This window comes from Astatotilapia calliptera, chromosome 18, assembly GCF_900246225.1.
Source record: "Astatotilapia calliptera chromosome 18, fAstCal1.2, whole genome shotgun sequence".
Lineage (NCBI taxonomy): Eukaryota > Metazoa > Chordata > Actinopteri > Cichliformes > Cichlidae > Astatotilapia > Astatotilapia calliptera.
The window spans coordinates 14,617,841-14,640,592 of NC_039319.1; the positions used below are offsets into that span (position 1 = coordinate 14,617,841).

General features: G+C 40.5%; 1 protein-coding gene across 1 annotated transcript in view; it reads left to right on the top strand.

Annotated features, from left to right (window-relative positions):
* The first annotated feature begins 9,506 nt into the window (after window positions 1–9,506).
* Window positions 9,507–22,752, top strand: part of egfra (epidermal growth factor receptor a (erythroblastic leukemia viral (v-erb-b) oncogene homolog, avian)) — a 43,750-nt gene continuing 30,504 nt past the window's right edge. The window contains exon 1 of the mRNA XM_026148792.1: window positions 9,507–9,798. Within this exon, the coding sequence (XP_026004577.1) occupies window positions 9,684–9,798 (115 nt within the window). The 5' untranslated portion in view covers window positions 9,507–9,683. The remainder of the gene's footprint in view (window positions 9,799–22,752) is intronic.

The following is a 22,752-nucleotide window of genomic DNA, read 5'->3' on the forward strand; positions in this document are numbered from 1 at the left end:
TTGGCAGCATCATAAGAGCTGCCCTACAGAGTGCATACGAGATAAAAACGCAATTTCTCAGCACTGCCTGCACATCTGACGTTTACATTGCAAAGGCGACGGCTCTGTGCAGTTTGAAGCGCACACGTAGCCGTATGTTTTGATCTTAAATGCCGAAAAACAAAGGCCGCAAAGCCAGATTTTAAACTGTGTGGCTTGCATTTTCGCTCTGATAAAGCAGGTAACTGCCTTTATGCGCTAGACAAACTGCTAAATAGTCCCGTGCCACGAATAACCATCAAATACAGTGTATCAGGACAGATGCTGATCAATTGCATGATCGTTTATCTTTAAATGTTGGTCCTGCACTTATCCCACTATGTGCCCTCAATCTTGAGGACCCAGAATAGAAGACCTGATCGACATTTTTAGCTCAAACGGCACCAAAAACCTGCCTGAAGCATAACGAGCCACCAGATGGCAGCATTTCGTTGAAGAAAGAGCCACTAGCTGCTTTTTTTTTTTTTTGCCAGGACACTGAAGACAGGACAAACTGAGACAGGAATCCACCCCATATAAACTAATGAGGCGAGAAATTAATCCGACATTCATTTGATATGGCACACAGAAAGGCCCTAGGCCTGTGGGAAGGAGTGCAGTAGGAGCTCATGACAAAAATCAAATCAGACTTTAGAGTTTTTTAAAAATATTATTTTATTATTACCATCATTATTAATGTTTGCACACAGTTTGCACCCAGGAGGGAGGCAGGTGTGATTTATTTGCCAGCAGACATGAAAAATAATTCAGGGACTGAATAAAAAGATCGTATGGAGACATCAGGGAAAGCTGAGTGGCCTAGTTAACGTTTAAGCCTCCCAGCGTGTCCTATCCTGCGCTCTTCTGTCTGACCTATGGACAATTTCAAAAGGAATTCTTGTTTTTCAAAGTGTCTGAATCTGATGTTCAAGTGGAAAGAATGAGGCTACCTGCAGAGAAATGTGAGCTGATTAAATCTACGCTGCATTTCTGATCTGTCACTTGCACAATACAAGGTTGGATTAAATATCACCTGCATTGTGCATTGCTGCAGCCAGTCAATCACTCACGAATGACTCAAAGTTTCCTGTAGTCACGCACACTGAATGACAGATTTGAAGAAATATGATGGCATGGGCACGGAAGCGATCAGTGTCACCAGATTTAGGAAAGTAACCCTCTACCCAGCTGTGATGCTGAGAAATGAAAGCCTATTAAGGAGCACACACATAAGTGAAAATGTCATCTTAGATTCTAACCATTTATTATGACTATTATGCATATTTAGATGTTTATAAGAGTAAATGGTAAATGGCTTGTATTTGTATAGCGCTTTACTAGTCCCTAAGGACCCCAAAGCGCTTTACACAACCAGTCATCCACCCATTCACACACTGGTGATGGCAAGCTACATTGTAGCCACAGCCACCCTGGGGCGCACTGGCGAGGCTGCCGGACACTGGCGCCACCGGGCCCTCTGACCACCACCAGTAGGCAACGGGTAAAGCGTCTTGCCCAAGGACACAACGACCGAGACTGTCTAAGCCGGGGCTCGAACCGGCAACCTTCCGATTACAAGGCGAACTTGTAATTGGAAGGCTCAACTCTTGAGCCACTCTTGAGCCATGAGTAAGACTAAATATACTCAAAACATCAAAAATGAACATATTCTTAGTGAATCTGATCTTTTAATCATAAAAGACTCCATGTCAGACTGTCAGACTCCTGAACTCTGTCTCCTGACATCTGACCCACATTTAACTCATGGACTGAACACACACACACACACACACACACACACACACACACACACAACCACCTATAACTGAACACACACACAATGGACAAAAACAAACATGGACTGAACCACCACTCACAACCACTTGCACTTTATATACCCACTATAGAAATTAGCCACATATCACTAATCTAAACTGCACTACTGTAAATGCTGTATAGACAATCATTCTGTACAAAACAATAATTATAGTTCTACAACTTTTTACAACTGTTTATAACTTATATAGTTAATATTTCATATTTCTGTATAGTTTTCATATTTGTATCCTGTTCATAGCCTGTACATACTTATAGTTATAGCATATTCATAACAAACCTTCATACCGTGTACATTGTAACATACCTATAATAGACCCTTTTTTGTAATATATCTATATTATTGCTAAAGCACTTTCTGGATGGATGCAAACTGCATTTCGTTGCCTTGTACTTGTGACATGTGCAATAACAATAAAGTTGAATTTTATTCTATTGTATTCTAACATATGTGTATTACTTTGTTGGTGTATGCGTTTACTACACACACTTATATATTTTGTAAAGTGCTACTACCAGTATGGCTTCTTCATCTTAGCTGCACACATCACAATACTAGAGCTACACAGCTAAATTACCTGTGAAGCCTGAGCACACACAACCTTCAGGAGATTATTGCCATTACTCATAACTGTGAACAAGCTGTTCCATGTTTTGAAACAGGATGTGACTGGTTGAGAAGTTGAGAAAGGGACGGTCATTGGTTTAAAACCGTTCATTCATTTACTTTGAGGTGTTTACTGTGTAACGCACTGAGATGTCATGGAGACCACATGCTCCGACAAGTTGAACGTGGCTCAGGGCCAAAGACCAGGGGCCTCATCAGGAGAGGTAAACCATAATGCAATAAGACGAGCATGCACGAGCACACGCGCGTGTGTTTGTTTGTGCGTGTGCACGTGAACTCGGTATTACAAAACAAACAATTCCTAAAATCAAATATTTGCCTTTTACTATTTTATTTACTAAGTTTAGCTTAAGGAGACTCGCCTTGAGGGGGGCCAGATGGTGCGATACAAGGTAATCTCACTGGCTTCTCTAATTAAACCTAATTAATTGGTGGATGACAGTTTGCTGTGAATGCCTGGGGCTTTTCAACCATACCACTGCAGACAGGATTTATCATGCTATTATTAAAGCTTTTAGGGATTCACTCACATCTAATCTCAGCCTTGCAGTATCTCACATGTCATGAATATGGCAGCCATGACAGTCCAAACTAGAGCAGTGAGATTCACAGGAAGGAGTCAAAGAGTTAATGCTATACACTCAAAGCAGATTAATCTGCATTATGAAGATGCTGAAACAAAATTTGATGGTTCCGCTCATCATTTTCCAGGAGAAGCACCTAATGTACAATAATGCTTTCTACAAAAAGGTAATCGTGAGTTCTCAAATAAATGATCTACTTATTGTTGTGCCTTATATCTAATTTAGGGGGGGGGAAAGGTGTCTCACATTTAAATGCAAAACAGTAGAGCTTTCCCAGGGTTTTATTCCAGCTTAATTAAAATGCATCCTTTTGTGAGGACAATGTAAAAACACAGTATCATTTCTGACAGCCCATTGTAAATTACTTTTTCCCCACTCAAACAATAGGCCAAAACATAGTTTGTTTTGTGTTAATCTATCACACGAGCAAAAGAAAGCATTAAACTTCCCGTCTGAGAAGCTGGAACCAGCTAAAGTTTGTAGAAGATCAAAAACTGCTGCTATGCTACTAAACTGCTTCATTTGTGTTGGTTATCTGCATCCTCCTTCTTTGGATCATAACTAGGGATGCTATGGCTCCGAGTGACAGCTGATCCTGTATGATCCCGTATTTTTTAATCCTCTTTTTTGCTTCTTCAGCGCAGTCTCAACCCTGCCATGTACAAGAAACAGCACAGCGACATAACAACAGCAGCAGCGGCAGTGGGGATTGTTATTTTGTTGCACTTGTTTTAAAACTATATATATTTTGGGATGTTGCCAGCCCACCTGGGCTTTGTCATGCTTATCAGATATAAGACCTTAGGGATAAAGGGGTAATCTCCATCAAAAACATGGTCACATACTGTACCAGTTCTGCCTCGTTGAACCACTTAATAAGAGTCCTTGTATAAACATTAGTCAAAGAAATGTTTTTAGAGGTTGAGGATTATTTATACTGCTCAACTTTTACTGCACTTCAAAGACCTCAAGCTGCGAATATGAGCTTGATTAATTAACTCGTACTGCTAATCTATAATCTTACTTGAGGAACAAATACCGCAACACGCAGCGCTTATTTAGCATGAGAGATGGAAAATGTGAGACTATTACAAGGTAGCACATGCAATTATTTTACCAGCCGTAGCTGTCATCTCTCATCCTCTGAACACGTCCGCCTCTCTCTTTCTTTATCTTACTCTGTTTTGATTTCCTGGTTCTGGCCATTATTCTTGTTTGTTCAGTGTTTCTGCTTTGTCAGCTCTCCAAGACACACAGAGCCTCAGAGCAGAATGTGGATGGCGACTGCAACGCCTTTCTTTCAGACTGTGAAACATTTCATAATTGAAATATTGGCCACTGGTGTAGAAATTGGTCTCTGGAAAGAAGCCGAGGTGATTTCTCTCCCCCTTTTTTTCCTCTCTGCCTCAACTGTGGCTGAGTGTGAGACAAACCTTATGATGCATGCTCAATCATCCAGGTAAGTAAATCTCCAAAAGTTGATTCTGTTCATCTGGACGTAGCGTTTTGTGGGAGAAACGTTTTGTCACTTCTTCAGTCTCAGCTGACTGCCAGTTTCCCCAATCATATAAACAGTACATTTGCATAATGACTGAAACCAGCCCACTGAAGAACAATTGGCTGGGAGGTCAGTTCCTTAATCTTAATTATGCAAATTCTCATGACCATTGATCAACAACCACTGACCAAAACCCACTGATCAATGGCCATGAGTACCATTCACAGACAGTTGGGGAATGGCTGCAATCTCAGCATTGTAAGATGGCGAAAGATGTACCCTTAGGCCCCCTCCTCGATTCAGAGATGGTCTTTACCTTTTCACGTAAATTGCCTCCTTGACTCCGCACTCAAACCAGCGTTCCTCTGAATCTTTTAGTGAAATTTATTTCACTGAAAGTACAACAGGAATATTTTACCTCCCTGGTAAAATCGCTCGCTTTATGAACTTTGTACCAATTTATATCTTCATTGTGTTTCCTTAGTTTACAATATTGGTCTTATTGGTATCTTATCTTATTCGTATATATGTATGATTTCTATACATTGTACATCAGATGACCACTTTGGTTGTAAGATTCTGAATATTATGTATTAAAAGCTAGATATTTTAAATGAGAATAAGAAAGAAAATTATTTCTTTGTGCCCCTCTTTCCCTGTTAATGTCCTGCCTGCCCCCCTGTCAAAATTTTGCTAGATCCTCCTCTGCACAGTTACCAGCTGTCAGCTACTTAGAAAAGTATCCTGGGGTTATTTGTCTCTCAGAAACAGTTCACCACTTCCCTTCAACTCATTCATGTCACCTAAAAGGTAAACCTGTTTCTCCATCACCTGTTCAGCTCTACTGATTAAGTAAGGACATCTCCTGGTTTCATCTTCACATTTCCCTCTCAACAGATATCCAAACCGACATCATGACCAGCAGCTTTTACCGATGTGGCTCCAGCAAACATCAGCTGATACTAGAAATTAATATTAAATAAATTCTAACAACAGCGTATCAAGCTTAAACGTACTGCTGTTGTTTCACGCGACATCCGCTGATTTCCTCGTTCTGGCGCAAAATGGGCAATAAACAAACAAGAGAGACGAGGCTAGTGGTGACAGAAAAGCCGATCAGCTGATCACTGATCAGTTTCATGATTGAAGTAGCAACAGGAGAGAGAGGGGGAGAGGATGAGAGAAGAAGAGGCAGCAGCGTAAAGACAAAGAATAACTCCAGCTTTGTGTTTTTTTTTTTTCATTCTAACTGAAGAAAGGGACAAATCGCGTTCCTTTTCACCTCAATACCAGGTGGTCGGTTGCATGTGTGCAAACCTGGTGACATCTATAAGAAACGTGTTCCTGCTGTGTTTGTCAACAAAGGTTTCTCAACAAAGAACTAAGTCAGGTTTTGCTTGTGGATCAAATGCTCATAAACAACAAGGGCCACTGACTTTTTTTTTTTTTTTAAGCAATCACAATACGAAGAACAGTCAAATTGACAGTTGCACTATGACTATAGCACAGGGAACAAAAGCTCACTGTGCCGTCTCAAGTGAAACGTTAGCCTCGCATTAGGTAATTTCTCCTCGAGGAGAATGGTTATAATTTCACCAGACACAATAACCTCTTCCTCCAACAGTACGAGCAAAGACGCTTTGCTGTGCCATTAGGCTGCGATAATGAAATAAACACCAGGGTGAAAAATGATTTCCATCACTCCTGTCCCCATAGAGTCTGATATACAACAACAAACACATCTGAGCAGCTTGACGTCCAATTAGGCTCAGCTCTCATAAGACAGACACTCTGTCAGCACTCTCAAGACATTTTGTACATTCAACCCCTGCTTGACACTGATTCTGACGACCGTCTTTCATACATCGCCAAATGAATACGGATAACATCGAAACAGGATGTCAAAACTTACTGTTGGCTTTGTTTTTATGGGCACATTCAGTGAGGCCTCTAAAAGTTATAGGCCTTGATATCATGGATGAGTCATCATCATACTAGCTTTTTCTGCCTAGGTGTTTACTTAAAATAGATCCAGGTCTTCTGCAAAGTGACAAAAATCCACCAGTAAGGAGGCGTTTGGCTGTAAAACAATGCTGTACGTACATATTTGTCTCTCTATAGTCCAGTTGCAGCCACTTGGTTCAGTGTTATTACATAAAAAACACCAAAGGATTGAAATCACACCAAAAACAGACAGAACCAGTCTCTGTTAAAGCCGCATTAGAAAACTGGGCCAAGGAATGTGGCCACCTTTCAGTAAATATTGGCTTAACCAGCAGGAAGTACTGGAAAACCAGTCAATGTTTAACCATTTTGTACTATCCTTATTTGCAATTCAGAAAATATTTATTTGTTTTTTAAAGTGAATATGTATTTGATTTTGATTAGATATCATCAATTACTATATAAACTAATAAATATCAGTCTGATTTTAATGCAGCTATACATTTTTGTAGTTTTCAGTATGATTGCACTCACTGGGCACCTTATCAGGTAAATCTGCTCAACTGATTGTTGATCCAAATATCTAATCTGCTAATCACATGGCAGCAACTCAGTGTACACATGATCAAGACAACATGCTGAAGTACAAATTGAGTATCAGACTGGGGCAGAAATGTGATTTAGGTGTTGAGGTCAGCCGAGCTGGTCTGAGTATTTCAGAATCTGCTGGTCTGCTGAGATTTTCCCACAAAGCCATCTCCAGGGTCTTTTTCTGGTCTGGAAAAGAGAAATAAAAAAATCCAGTGAGTAGCAGTTTTCTGCACAAAAATGCCTCGTTCACGCCACAGGTCAGAGGACAATGGCCAGACTGCTATAAGCTGAGTGGAAGGAAAAATTGAAATGAACACTTATTACAACCAAAGTGTGCAGAAGAGCATCTCTGAATGCACAACACAGCAGCAGAAGACCACAACGTGTCATACCTGTCAGTAAAGAACAAGAAACTGAGGCTCATCACAACTGAATTCAATTCAATTTTATTTATATAGCACCAAATCACAACAACAGTCGCCTCAATGCGCTTCATATTGTACAGTAGATCGTACAATAATAGATACAGAGAAAAACCCAACAATCATATGACCCCTTATGAGCAAGCACTTTGGTGACAGTGGGAAGGAAAAACTCCCTTTTAACAGGAAGAACCCTCCGGCAGAACCAGGCTCAGGGAGGGGCGGGGCCATCTGCTGCGACTGGTTGGGGTGAGAGAAGGAAAACAGGATAAAGACATGCTGTGAAGAGAGACAGAAATTAATAACAGGTGCGATTCAATGCAGAGAGGTCTCTTAACACATAGTGAGTGAGAAAGGTGACTGGAAAGGAAAAACTCAATGCATCATGGGAATCTCCCAGCAGCCTACGTCTATTGCAGCATAACTAAGGGAGGATTCAGGGTCACCTGGTCCAGCCCTAACTATATGCTTTAGCAAAAAGGAAAGTTATAAACCTAATTTTAAAAGTAGAGATAGTGTCTGTCTCCTGAATCCAAACTGGAAGCTGGTTCCACAGAAGAGGGGCCTGAAAACTGAAGGCTCTCCCTCCCATTCTACTTTTAAATACTCTAGGAACAACAAGTAAGCCTGCAGTGCGAGAGCGAAGTGCTCTAATAGGGTGATATGTTACTATAAGGTCATTAAGATAAGATGGGGCCTGATTATTTAAGACCTTGTATGTGAGGAGCAGGATTTTGAATTGAACTGAGCATCCTTCAAAAGCCACAGCCTACCTGAGGATCGTTGCTGACCATGTCCATCTTATTATGGCTTCTTACAACCATCAGACAGCTCAGATTTTCTCAAACTGATTGCTTGAACATAACAATATGTCCTCTGTACTTATACAGCCTCCAGTTACCAGATTCCAGTCCAATAGAGGACTTTTGGAATGTGATGGAACAGGAACTTCGGATATGCAGCCGACAAATCTGCAGCGATTGTGTCATGCTTAATATGGACAAAAATCTTTGGGGAATGTTTCCAGCGGATTGCTGAATCTATGCTACAAACAATTAAGGTGGTTATGAAGGCAAATGCGGTCCAACGCGGTGTAACTGTTTTGTGCCAAAAAGCAGTGTTTCTATTTTCTATGTGTAATAGCAAATGCTGACCATAGTCAAGAAGATTTTTTAGGGAGACATATATAAAATAAAGAAATAGCCTGTTTTCCAAGTGTCTTCATGACTCTGATGTGTTATTTGCTTCAATTTCCACTGGTCTCATCTGTTGATGAAGACATTTTTAATGTCAATTACACTTTTATTTACCCAGATAAATAAAGGATATATAAAAGTCACTTTCAAACAAACAAACAAACAAACAAACAAACAAACAAAAAAACTGATTGCACCTTCTATGCTCTGGCTAAATATGGTCCACAACTCATTTACCACAATTTAAATACAATCATTTTTGGCACAAAATTAACGAGGATTTTTTTTTCCTTTTGCTTATTTATTTATTTATTTTCGTATTTATGACAAATTTCAAAAATAGAAATTAAAATGTACTGATGAAAGAAAACAGCTGATATTCCATTCATCGAATATCGGCGAGGCTCTTTCAGGTTGTCAATGACTTTATGAGGGACATCTTCCTCTTTTGCTTGTTTGTCTTTTTCTTCACCAAACTAAGAAAACAGACCATAAAAGCCGGTGTTTCTGTTCTGCAGCTACTGAGCTACTGTTATTGCCTTTGTTTGCTCAAGGAAGTTTATTCAGCTTTTTTTTATTTGTACATGTTTTAATGCACGCTGTAGCTCACATTATGGCCACTTTTCTACAGTGCAGTCCATTTTCCGAAAACACTGCCTTTCTTTCCCCCTTTTTTTCGTTTTTTCCTGTTTGGTTTGTGCAGTTCTTTGTACATCCGGCGTGTACCTGCGCGAGAGGCGCATCTGTCCTACCTCGTGGTGACGTCAGATCAAGCCAGTAGTTTGTCCTCAGTCGCTGCCTGAGCTGGGACTGGTGAAGATATCTGCGAGGAGGAGGAGGAGCTGTCAAAGTTTGAGTTGCCCACAGAAGGAAAAGTCTTTTTTACTCAACGAGCAGAGAGAGAGAGGGAAAAGGCGACGTTTTTAAGTTTTGGGAAAGCGGAATATCTCGGCTTGTTGGCATGGAATGACACCTTCTCACCGGGAGCTTCAAAATAACACGATGGCAGCCCGTTTTCTCAAGTGGATCAGTCTCACGTCTCTGCTTTGGCTGAGCTTCTGCGGTCTGGCGCAAAATAAAGGTATGTGAGGTGTACGTAGTTGGGTCTTAATGGTAAGCAGGCTTTCACTTTCTTCTCTGTCAGCGTTAACTTAAAATCACAGAGAAATCTCGGGCCGGTCACGAAGCCGCAGAGAAACTTGATCCAGAATAGGAGGGTGGAGAAAGTTTCTCACAGTCTCGCTGCTCCGGCTGTAACCTGGTTAAAGCTACAGAGGGGCTCAGAAGAGGTTAGTCACTGAAAACGAACACACCGATTTTATTTTTTATTTTTTTTAAAGAAAGAAAGAAACGAGAAAAAAAGGTGATTTTTCCTTTTAGTCAATTGTTCAAATCTTTCCCCACCAAAAAAAATCTGGCACTGACCGTACCGAGAAAATCTGCACCACTCTGAGGATCATGCAGGCAGGCAACGGATGTGGATTTGGGAAATTTCTGCCTTTTAATCTCGTCTGTTTATGAAATGTGCGAGCACTGTGTGAGCTTTCCATACTCCGTTTTGTGACAAAACTCTTACTGGCATATGCTGAAGTACACTTCATAAATGTGGATTTCTTATCCTTTCTCACAGACCAGATCTCACACCAGCGGTCACATTTGTTTGTTAGTATTTTAAGCATCTTCAGACGTGATAAACATCTGATCCTAGATCAGCTCGAACATTCTCCTTAGTCGACTTGCGCAAACGATATGAAGTTGGGTTTTGTTTAAGTGTTCTTTTGGCCCTGAAAATAAGGTCAAAGTAGTCTTATTATTTTTAAAGATAGCAGTGTTATGACTGTTCCTTTACTTTTCTCCCGCTATTTTCAGTATCCTTGAGTTATTTGAAAAATCAGTAGTACATTAGTTGTTAGCCTACTTTCAAAAACTTACAAATTATATATGTACATATATATATATATATATATATATATATATATATATATATATATATATATATATATATATATATATATATGTTATTTACTCCTTGTTGGTTTGAGTTACTCAGGACCCACAGAGGGGAGATGTTAGGAGAGAACGTGACCAAACATATCACTTTAATCCCTAATGGATTTAACTTCCTATTCTCGTGAATCATGTATCATTACTCATTACAGTGTTGTTCCCCTTTTTAAGCGGATAAGCGTGTACTCATAGTGCCACCGGCCCACGTGCAAGCCCCATCTCTCCTGTCTGGTTCCACGAGTGGAGACCAGTGCCGCTTTGAAGAGAACCATAACAAATCAAAAGTGTTTGCGAGCCAAAAAGACAGAGTCCCTAAATATTTCTGGGCTTCTAAACAAACTGGACATTTCATGCAGCAGCAAGTCTCCCACAGTAAATAAGGATTTTGGAATTTTATTAAGACAAGAGAAGATTAGTGATGAGCAGCTGTGATGACAGATACGCTGTGCAGTACTATTAGGTTTAATTACACTTCTTTTTGTTAGTTTTTTTTTTTTTTTTACAACTGATCCCATTTGAATTTCCAGTGAAGTGTGAGCTGCAACATATGTTTTTGACAGTTCAAGTTGTTGTTGTTGATTCGTGTGTTTTTGGCCAGGGGCTGAGACAGATGTTTCTATGTGCCACGCTGTGTTTTAACTAGCACACAGTGTCCAGAGCAGTCAAATTGATTTGAACAAGATGGCAAATACATCTCCATGACGCTCCTTTGGAATCAAAAGTCCAAATACTAGTTACTAGGGGGGGTCGTGCCATCGCTGTGCTGCAGGTTTATCCAGTAACTTGAGAAGAAACCAAATATGGAGTGAGTTTATTAATAATTACATGATGAACACTTGAAAACTTGAGCTGTTTAGTGCTTGGATTATAGTCTTGTCTTGGGGAGATTTACATGTGTATGTGTAAAGACATGCTGATACCAGTCTACTTACTGTAGGACTGGATATACATGATATTACTATGGTAGTAATGGGGGCGCGGGTGTGTTACGCCTTCTAGTATTTAATTACTTTTCCTGATGTTTTACATTTTTACGGGCACACCTTCTCAATATTTTTATTGTGATATTTGTGGAGATGTCATATTCATACATTTTCTTCTCCAAGGTCACACTTGTTCTGAAAACTATACTGGCTGTCACAGGGCAAGAGGTGGGGTACATCCTGGACAGACAAAGACATATTTTCACCTATGGGCAATTTAGAATCACCAATTAACCTAGCATTCATGTCTTTGGACTGTGGGAGTACCCACACAGGACAAACTCCCCAGTAAATGCCCCAGATGTTTGGTAGATTTGATCCAATGCCTTTTTTGTTGTAAAGTGATGGTCATCACCATGCCACTCCAGCTTAAGCTTTAGAAAAAAGTAGGGTCGTTTTCTTAGGACATCAAGGAGAGTGTAGTCTTTGGACTTTAAAAAACAAGACCGGCAGATGCACATTTTCCAGGGATGCTTGACTAGTCAGTCTAACTAAGCAGTGTCTGTTTGACCTATTAAAATGTGTTTGTGTTGCTGGGAAGCAAATGAACATCTGGCCAGTGGTTTACACTTAGAAGAAGCAAAAAAAGAAAGAAAGGAAAATGTAAGTTTAGAACAATTTGAAATTGGTTGCGATCATGGAAACTTTTTTGCATATTGTTCTGTGTTTGAACTCCTGTTTTTTTATTAATTTTTTTTATCTAAGTTTACAGATCATGTGACCTATTTCACCCTGGAGGTCTCTGTGCTGGAACTGAGTTTCTGTCATGGAAACACAATCAGCGGCATTTTTTTTTTAAAGGTTTTTAAAGGTTTCACTGAAGAGGCCACCTGGTAGAGCTAAAATACATGCAGAACTGCCGTGCTTCAGTTCTGTTACATCAGATTTAGGAGCGTTACAGTTGAGATCAAACTTGTGGTCGCTGGCAAGATTCAAGAAGCATTACAGATGTAACTTTGTATTTATTATAATCATAACTTCATATTTATAACAATATGTTTGCAATTTCCTAATGTTGTAAACCCGCTGAACATTTGGCAATAAAACCCTTTCTGATTCTGATTCTGATTCTGATATTTACTTTGGAGGCATAGCTCCGGTAATCCAAAGAAGCATTTAAATCAGCCAAAGTTGCCATCTGTGATGATTTAGCTTATTACATTTCTCCACTTTGCTCGCCCATTTAGCCCACCTGTTTCTAGGGGTGCTACTGACAGGCCATTAAGGCTTTTGGAAATGAATTTGAGATTTGATAATGCAGAAGCTTTTCCCTCAGGACGCCCGCCTGTCACTCTTGTGTTCCTGCTGCAAAATGGAAAAGCTCCTCGTTCCTTACACTGGCATAATTAGTTTGTTATTGCGAGTAATGCCCACAGCTTCGCCCAGCAGCCGACCGCAAGTAATAACGGATGATTTATTTCACATTCGCTAAATGGTTTTAGAATGATTACTCCTTTGTGACTGTTTGTGACTGGCTTTGTACTGCAAAGGCGATGATTATATATTTTTTTTATTGTGCACTCAAAAATTTCTAAGCACTTCTACTTTTTTTTGTAGAATGATGCCAAGCCGGAAATATGCAGTAAAACCTTCCTAAGAGCCACTCTAACTGACACATGAGTTAACCAGTGAAAGATGAAACTAATCACAGGAGCATGTCAAGAGCTAAATCCTTAATCCCAAATCGAGGCTCCCTCGCTTGCTTTTGACACAATGTAACCCGCTTATATCAATATGCTTCCCCCCCAGGTTAATCAAGTTCTTGACAGAAAGCGATAGAAAGATAGGAGGAAGTCTGCCTCAATCACTGCATTTACATCTGCTTGCACACCTGCAAAAGTTAAGCTGACTCATGACAACATTTCAGTCCTGCAGTGCATCCTGAGTAAGTGCTTTTCCCTGTGTAACAAGCCAGCTTCCCCCATAAGTCATCTGTTTTTTTTTCTTTTCTTTTTTCATCACTTTAAGAAACCCATTTCTTTTCTAGGATTGGATGAATGTTAGTAGTGAAATATAGTTTATGATCTTGTGTAATCCTAGAACATCTTGCATGCATTTTAGTGTTCTGAGTGATCCAAGTACTGCTGTGGCTGCTGCTATCTCTTGCAGGTCCGCTGATGACCTTCCCAGATTTACATCTGCTGCAGTCATTGTCAGAAATCATGTTGGTTTTTTTTTTCCTTAATGTTTGGGCCATGGGAGCAGGAATATAATTTCTTCGTCCTTCTTCCGCCTTCTCTGCTTGCTTTGATGAACTGCACCAGGTCTGAGCAGCATAGACTGCTGCAGAGGTGCAGGATTTCGGTTTCACCCTGTGACAATAGTGCCTCTGTAGAAAGCAGGGGATCTGGCAGCACTGATACTTTTGTCGAGCAACTGAGATCTGTGCTGTGTAGCAGACGCACCCGAGGCTAGACATCCATGTCATCAAGAGGAAGCCTAGAAGTGAAGCAGCTTTTGTTCTTTTTACCTCATTTTTTTTTCTGAAAAGACAATAAAATCTATTGTGTCGACCTACAAGTCAAGTAGTATTGCACTTCTGTAAATGTTATGCATTCGGTTCCACTACCATGAAGCATAAACCCAGAAATCCTCGAAAGCCTAAAGAAGTTTCTTCAATGAGTGATGAAACATTTCTCCAGATGAGCAGAATTAGCTTTCTGGGGTGTAGCGTGTAGACTTTAGGCAATATTATCCATTAAATGCTCCAAAAGCCTCCAACACCACAAACAGAATCTTGTTCATTGAAGACTCGATAGTTTATAGACAGTAACCAATGGATATTCACAGCATTTATGCAAATGCCATCCCTCCTTACCATACAGACTGTTTACCTCAAGGCAACTGAGGCTTGCTCAAACATGACTGGTCAAAAGAATTCAGACTACAAAAGGAGGACAGATTGAAACCAAACAGCTAGAATACTAAAAAAAACAAAACAAAAAGAACTGCAACCATTGCTGCAGATTAATGTTCATATTGAGATATGTGTTTATAGTGGCAATGGGGATTGTCTGGCTTTTGGAGTCAGCCTCAAGTGGCGTGGATTGCAGTCTTTAAAAACTTTGTTTTCTCAGTCAGTAAGCCAGTGTTTTTACTGCAACAACTAAAGATGCTACCCATTCTGTAGTTTATATACATTAACGAGAAACCAGCATGGAGTAAGGGGCTAGATATGTGGGTTACTTATTGGGTTACTTATGGTAGCAAAGCCATCTGCAGCACTTTATGGCCTTTCCATGATCCGCTGGTTGTGCATGGAGTATTCAGTGGAAAGAGACCCAGAGTTGAGCTGGAAAAAAAGGCTTTCTGCTATCTGTCATCTCATCAAGTGCAGTGTCGTGTCAAAAGGGAAAGGAGGCCAAAGCTCCAATAGTTTTATTATGACTGCATTTGTATGTCTTAAAGAATGCTTTGCTGAGGTAGGGGGGGGAAAGGGGCGTTGTGGGATTGTCACACTTTTGTCTGATTTCATTCTTTTTCCTTTTGGAGTAATGCTTCAAGCCCTTGTTTGGCTGAAAAATGTCTTTATCTTTGGTAAACATGCCATACAGCAGCTCACATCTGATTCATAATGTACTAGAAATTCACAGTGTGTTGATAATCAGTGTTTTTCTAGGAGTGCCTCATGTGTAAATATGAAACTTGGGTTAAGCTGCAGTGAAACTGCTGAAACAGTAAGCTGACTTTAGCTGGAAAGTGGGCGCTGAACATATTTCCATCCTGCAGGCTTTTAGCCTGAATGAAAGCCATGGTTCTGCCACACTGCATAGCCTGTTCTGAAACACGTTTTTCTTTAGAAAGAAATAGGTTGCTGTATTTGTATTCAGTGTGGAGCTCTATAGATGTGCATGTCATTGAGATGTCAATGGGACGGACAGGGGTTGTGCACAGATCAAAGGAAGAATCGCAGCAGCAGAGACAAGCAGGAAAGTCGGGATACGCAAACAAACATCAGAAGGATGGAGTGCGATCTTTGACTTTGTTATCCGTGTCCTCGTTTAATTGTTCATCAAAGAGGCCTCGTCTTCTTTTTTTAGTTTGCTGCCGCTTCAGTGTAGCATCCAAATTGCAGATGAGAGTCTCTCAGCATTATCCTGCAGACCTCCTGCAGGTGTGTCGTCACCTCTGTTGACCTCCACGTCATTATGAGGCGCGATGCTTCAAACTGCATCCCGGCTAGAAGAGGAATCCCCTACAGGGACGAGAACAATAGCTTCACAAATAAATGTCCATCTCAGAATATTTCAGAAGAAAGCATTGTTTGTGAGGGGTGGTGGCCGATCTCAGAAACTTGCTTCCCTAATAGCATTTAGGCTCTTCCTGTGCGGTCTGAGCGTGATTCACTAATGTGAGACTGTGTTAGAGGTTTGGACCTTGTGACACAATATGGTTAATTAGTCCAGGTTATGTATATGAGTCCCAGCGTTTGTCAAAAACTATTGCATTAAAGGTCCAGGATGTTTAATTGTTCACCACTTTGCAGTGTAAAGAGAGGGGCTTTCCTGCTTCTCTTCCTGATTACAAAAGGATGTTAGAGGTCCCCAAGAGCATTTAACCAGAAGCATTATGCTATTTTTTTTTTATTGGCGTGCATTGGCTTTGGTCCATTTTTTTGCTCAAAAGATTTGTTTTTTCCATGTTCACTCCTAACAGTGCTGACAGATACTGATGTAAAATTGTTCTGCTTCAACTGATTTAAATTGACTTCATGCAGCTGACTGTGTAAAGCTTGGCTTGAGAGTGAACATCAAACTTTATCAGCTTAATTTTTTGCAAACATAAATCCTGATGCCTTTCAAAGGAGTTCTGATCAGGCTTGTCTGGTCCGTAGTTTTTATTATCTATGAAAAAGAGTGTTTCCTCTGTTATTAAGGCATTATATGCTCCATTAAAAGTTTGCATGTCATGTCAATCAAGACAGACAAGACAAGACGACTCCCTTTTATAGATTGAAAAGGTAGTGCTGTTGAGTAATTTCTAGTCAAATAGAAAACAAAAGGGATTTGTCTTGTTTTGTCCAAAGAATTTGGCATGTACTGTGTGTTCAGTGTGGAAAAGAAAAACAGGTTCAGTGATGTTTTTACCTTTTCTCTGTCGTTCAGCTCGGCTTACACTTCGGCATTAAGATAAAATAGGCTTGTTGACTTCATGAATTTAGTTTAAACTCTATGTACACAGGAAAATTGTGTGGTCATGTGCTATGCTCACATCTACAGACATTCAGAATCTCTTAACTTATTTCTTTTATTCCAGTCTAGACCTCCTTTTCCTGTCATTGAAGATTGATCTGAGCTTACTGGGTGCCAACTGTGGTGAGCTTCCCTAACAGGAAGGATTCTTTCCTAAAGCAAATTTTAAAGCTCGAAATGAAACAACATTCATAGTCTGTTTGTGGCTGCCTTCTAAATAAGGTAATAGGAGTGCGCGCTTGACTGAGAAACGCACACAAAGAAAAGGAAACATGAATACATCAGCCTCAGAAACCCCAAGTCTGGACAAAGGGTTCCTTATTCAAGACTTTGTCGTCTTCTTTGACCTTATCTTGTCATGTGGACATGACTTTACAACCCTGTGTCAACAGGGAGAAGAAAGGCATGCCTATTAGCTCAAATTCATGAGGCTGCTGCGTGAATAGCGGAATCAGTTGAGCTGATATTGAATCAGGGCAGCAAATCCAAGTTAGATATAAGAGTTTTTTTGGAAATGAAAAGCTCCACTAAGGCACACAGTGTTACATATTACAGTGCTAAAACACTGATATTTAAGTATTGTTTTAACTGTGTTAATGATCAGTACAGCTAATCATTCAGATTCCTATACAAATAAAGCTGGGACAGGTCTACTGATATAACTGAATGTAATAGATTGTAAAGCAGCACATCCAATAGTCTAATACAGTGGTCCCTCGCCATAACGCGGTTCACGTTTCTTGGCCTCGCTGTTTCGCAGATTTTTTTGTGTGCAATTTTGCATGCTTTTTTCTTTTTCTTTTTTTTTTTTTACAGCGCATTGTGTTCTGCGTCCTGATTGGCTGTAGACAATTGTCAATCAATCTCGTGCCGTGTCTCCTGTACAGTACAGAATGCGTTCAGCTTGTCAAATTTACGTAAATCTTTGATTGCTGGCAGGGTGACTCTGAAGTGCTGTACTGCATGTTTGTAAGTTTTCTCCACAACAAACACAACAATGATGATGAAACGTTTGCACCGTCGAACGCACCTGTGGTAGCACCCAAAAGGCAGAAGAAGAAAAGTTGGACTTCTGGACATGCTAAAGGAAGGTAGAAGTTACTGTATTTTACAGATTATAAGGCGCATTAAGCGAAAACAAAACATTCAGATAAGTCAAACTTTACTCAACTTATTCTTCTTGCTTCTATCACTTCCATACCATTGATTCATTAATGTTGAATTCTCTCACAGCTGCTCCATTCCCATGTTCTGAACCAGAAAACAGGGTTTGATCTTTGGTTTCATTCTATAATACTGGACTTATTTTTCTACGAAGGTCGAACTTTGAGAGTGTTTAAACAAGAGAGAAAAGTGTGACAATGTTCATGCCTGTCTAACAAAAGTGTATAAAGTGTGCAGTGAGGGGTTTTATAGCCTTAAAACATCTATATATATAATTGTAAAAAATAAAGCTGACTACTTCGCAGTTTTCACCTTTCACGGGTTATTTTTAGAACGTAACTCCTGTGATAAACGAGGGACTACTGCACCACAAATTTCAGCCAGTCATTCATATCAAAAGAAGAACCGCTGGACACCAAATGCATTAGGACTTATCGTTTAGTCCTTGTCCAGTTTCTTCACATTCTTTTCAGGACACACTGCTGACCATGCTGAGATATGCCAAGTTCTCAGCTAATAGCTCATTGGGATTCAACCTGTTGGTGCTAAAAGACTATTTTTATGCTTATCAAACTCAAACTGCGCTATTGTTGGCATTTTTTGGGAGATTCGTTGAAAGAACAAATTATGTATTTCTAAAATCACTTTAAAAAACTACAAGTAAAGGCATCTCATTGGAAGCAAAACATAAAGAAATGAGGCTTATGTTTATGCCTACAGGTTTGTCTCCAAAACAGAAAGAGCTCTGTGATTACCACCAGGTTATCTCCTGATAGCAAGTAAAGTACAATTCTGACAAGTGAATAACCGTCCTTCCTTATGATAAACCTCTGCCTCAGTTACGAGCAGTTATAACACTGTTGGCAGTTTTGTGGCAGGGTGTGTTAGAGGAGGAAAAGAAGATCAGCTCTTCTCTTGCTTTGGTTCCAGCATTTTAGAAGCCAGCATCACCTCTCGCCGATTTCATCACCATCGTAAAACGTGTTTCATCGCAGCCATTTATAGATGAGCTGACAGCGTTGTTCATGATATTGTAGCTGTGGCAGTGACTTCTACAGAGTTGATCCTTGATTTGTTTTACTCCAGCAGCACTAAAATGTAATATACTCAACGCCCCTCGTGAGGTACCTTTTCTAATTGCCTGGTAGGTTTCACAACACCAATGTTTCGTTGAGCTCAGAATTCATTTCCTGGTGGGACTTTGAGCGGAACATCTTCATTACTGCATGTTTTCATAATTGAAGCCAGAGGCTTGTAAAAAAAAAAAAAACAAGCACTCCTTCACTGGCAGCGTTTCCTTCAATAAAAAAAGATTGAACCCAACCCTGTCATTGCGAGACTTCCCACTAAACCATTAGTCAAGCTCACATATTTTATATACCCACAAATCGTATCACTCTTAAAGCATTACTGATAAATGGTCAATATATACACCTCCATTTTCATTTTCATAACAAACCACTTCAGCTGGGTGGAGGATGGGTAGGGCTGATATGCCCTGGAGAGTGCAAACCTGGACCAGTGCCAGGAAGTAGGATTAGCCCGCTGAACTGTCACTGTATCCACTTCATCAACAACCTCTTCCTGAGCTGATTAGGCAGGAGTCTGAGATTATTATTTTTTTGTCATATCAATCCACTTGTTTTAGTATTATTCTTATTATCAGTCACCAAGATTTACACAAGATTAAAAATACTTAAAACCAAATTGGGTTTTCAGGTCAGAGGACACGTAAGCAGGCGACTAAATTAGATTCCTTTTAAACACTCGAGTCACTGACAATATTGATGTTAGAAAGCCATCTTTGCTGTCTTTCTTTCTTCCTTTTTTGTCCACGTTGGTTACTGTTTAATCCACTGATTCCTTATGCTTCTGAGCTATAAAATGATCAAAGTAATAAATGTTTGGCAACTGCTGGTCAATTTGAAAAAGAAAGTGACAAATCTGAAATGGGATTCTGTGTTTGGAGTTGGAAGCATCTTTACATCTGCTGAGCTGTGTTTAAATCACGGTTACTACAAGGTTCACTGAGGAACTAGACTGAGGCTTTTGATTATGGTAGATGAGACATTCAGATTTCCTTTTTCCGCCACTTGAGAGACCTTCTCGCTTAAAGGTTAAGTCAGTTTAACCTCAAGGTCCATTTAGTAGCCCCTCTTGAGCTTTCAGATATGTCAACTTATCTATGCCTGCTCTAGAAATTTGCACTCAAGCAAATTTCCCTAATTTTATTTGTTTATTTTAAAGGAAATCTACCTGGGAGAGTGGGGATTTAGGCTTGTGCATATTCAGAACTGAGTTTTAACTTATTTTTAGCCAGTATAAAAGACATGCTTAGGCCGCATGCCTGTCTGTTCGAAGACAGGCATGCGGCCATAGGGGAAGGCTTGAAGATGGTTGCCTATTTTTTTCTTCTTCTATCTCTGCAGGTTTAATGTTGGAAAGTTTTTTTTGTTTTGTTTTTTTGTTTTTATCCCGGCGTGCACACTTATCGTCCATCCTCTGGTGTAGTCATTAGAATTTGTAGTGTGTGTTTTATACACTGTGCATCCGAGCCGTGGTCCTTGTGTTCAGCAGTGTAGCTGATAGCGAGAAAAGAGTCTAGTCTGCCAAGTCTCATGCCTTTGATGACTGACGCAACGCAGCCAGGCCTGAGGTTGTGCAAACGCCCTTCTCTGTCTCTAGTGAGGGGGTGGCCTCCTCAGTCATAATCAACTTAAGCAAGCAAGCTTTGGACATTGTTTTGGAGCTGCATGTGTGATGTGCTTTTTTTGTCAGGAAAAGGAGAACGCCCCGCACGTTAACAATGGAAGAAAACTGAGCTGCGGGCTTTGGAGAGAGGTGTTCGATGAAAAACTACCAACACTTTCTGTCAGTCCCTGCTAGTCATGCTTCTATTGTGGAGATGAAAATACTCCAAAGGTTTTAACAGAGCACTCCCTGGATTCATGTGCTTGGCAGCGGCCCACCATAGCATCTCAAGCATTTTTAGCTGTGTGTCACCAGGAAGACGTAGCTCAACTGTAAAGCATTTCTGTGCAAATTAAATCGGTCATGCTTTTGGCAAGTACAACACAACACGCAACTAAATACCCTTTCACAGCGCTGAAAAATTATGAGAGTTCCTCAGCTGTACAAACTTATTCCCTGAGCTCCGTTTGTCCCTGACACTTGCCCTCTGCCAATGTGGATGAGGAAGAAACTACTCATCGGTGGACTTGGGGCCTGCTGATGTGTAAAGCGCAGGCTGAATTTGTGAGTAAGGGATGAGCCACAGAGCAAGGCTTACTAACACAAACCCCAGGGCTTTTACAGAATATTCCTTTTATGGGGTCACTCTCTGTGAAGACTCCAGTGGGGCAGAATTGCTGGAGACATGACTAAGGCTCTAACAGAGTTGTTGGCAGGCAGCGCTGTGAAGCAGTGGCTAGAGCTACACAGAAATGAGCCTGTCAGCTATCGGGCTAAAAATAAGAAGTCCTTAAGCAGAAAGGGTGTCTCGAAGAGCGTTTATCTCTTTTGTTTGGATGAACTGAGGACTTCAGTCGATGAGAGTTATCTGTCTGTCCTCTGTGTTGAGGTGCTCCAACCTGGGGGCAGTTGAACTGGGCTGGGAATGCTTAAACCAACAGGGATTTCCCGATCCACATCTGCTTTGTCTTGCTGGAACGATGTGTGAAGTGTGTGGGCTACTTTTGCTAGTGGTTGTTGGTTTTCTTTCTCGCTCTCGCTCTCACTCACCCTCATTTCTTCTTTTCCAGGCATGGCTCAATGATGATTGTTGGAAAGGAGGATTTTGGGGGGGGGGGGGGGTTGGACGCCCACTCGCTCAGTCTTCCTCTCCAGCTTCCTGTGGGATTGAAGAGTAGTATGGTTTTAACAGGGAAGGAGAAAGAGAAGGAGAAAAAGTCGGGGGGCTGGGAGTTGTCTTGGCCAGAACGGTCTTCAATAGGGAGAATGTCTGGATGTTAAAGAGGAAGTGGGTTAAATGTCGGAGCATTTCAGGGGAATGGTGGGTGCATTATTGGAATGTAAATGGGGATGAAGTGGTGAGTTTTGAGTTACAGCAGTGGAGCTGATGGGTGCCTTTACTGAGCACTAATGGACTTTCCAACAGGCTATGAAGGAGACTCGCCTAATTAAAACTATTCCTCAATTATTTCAGCTGTTCTTTTATACTCATCATTTATACACGAAAGTGTTTCAGCTCTGGAGTAGAAGGAGCACAGTTTTGTTTAGTTCACTCCGGAAAAATCGACTTTCTTCCCACAAATTTCCTTCTGAAGGTTTATCTCTTCTGTTAACTATGAAGAGAAATGTTGATTATTCACAGGAGAAGCTCAAACAATAACTAGGATGAAAGTCAGTGAGTTAGGCCCCTTGTAAGTCAATAGGCACATACAGTAACATATTTATTTTTTAAGGATTGGGTGAACTTTGTTCACTGAAAGTTAAAGAAAACCAACACACTTTTTTCTCTCTCTTGCCTTCAGCAAACAGTTGCTTTTGTTTCTCTAGTTTCTCATTCTCTTTGTCTGAGACTTCTGCCCATGGTGCCCCCCAAAACACATCATTTCATTCAACAGCAACACAGCAGGCTATAAACACAAAAATGACACATATAATCACACGATCAGTATTTAACAAACACAAGCAGAAGATAGCAAACAAAGCTTTTTAAGGATTTTC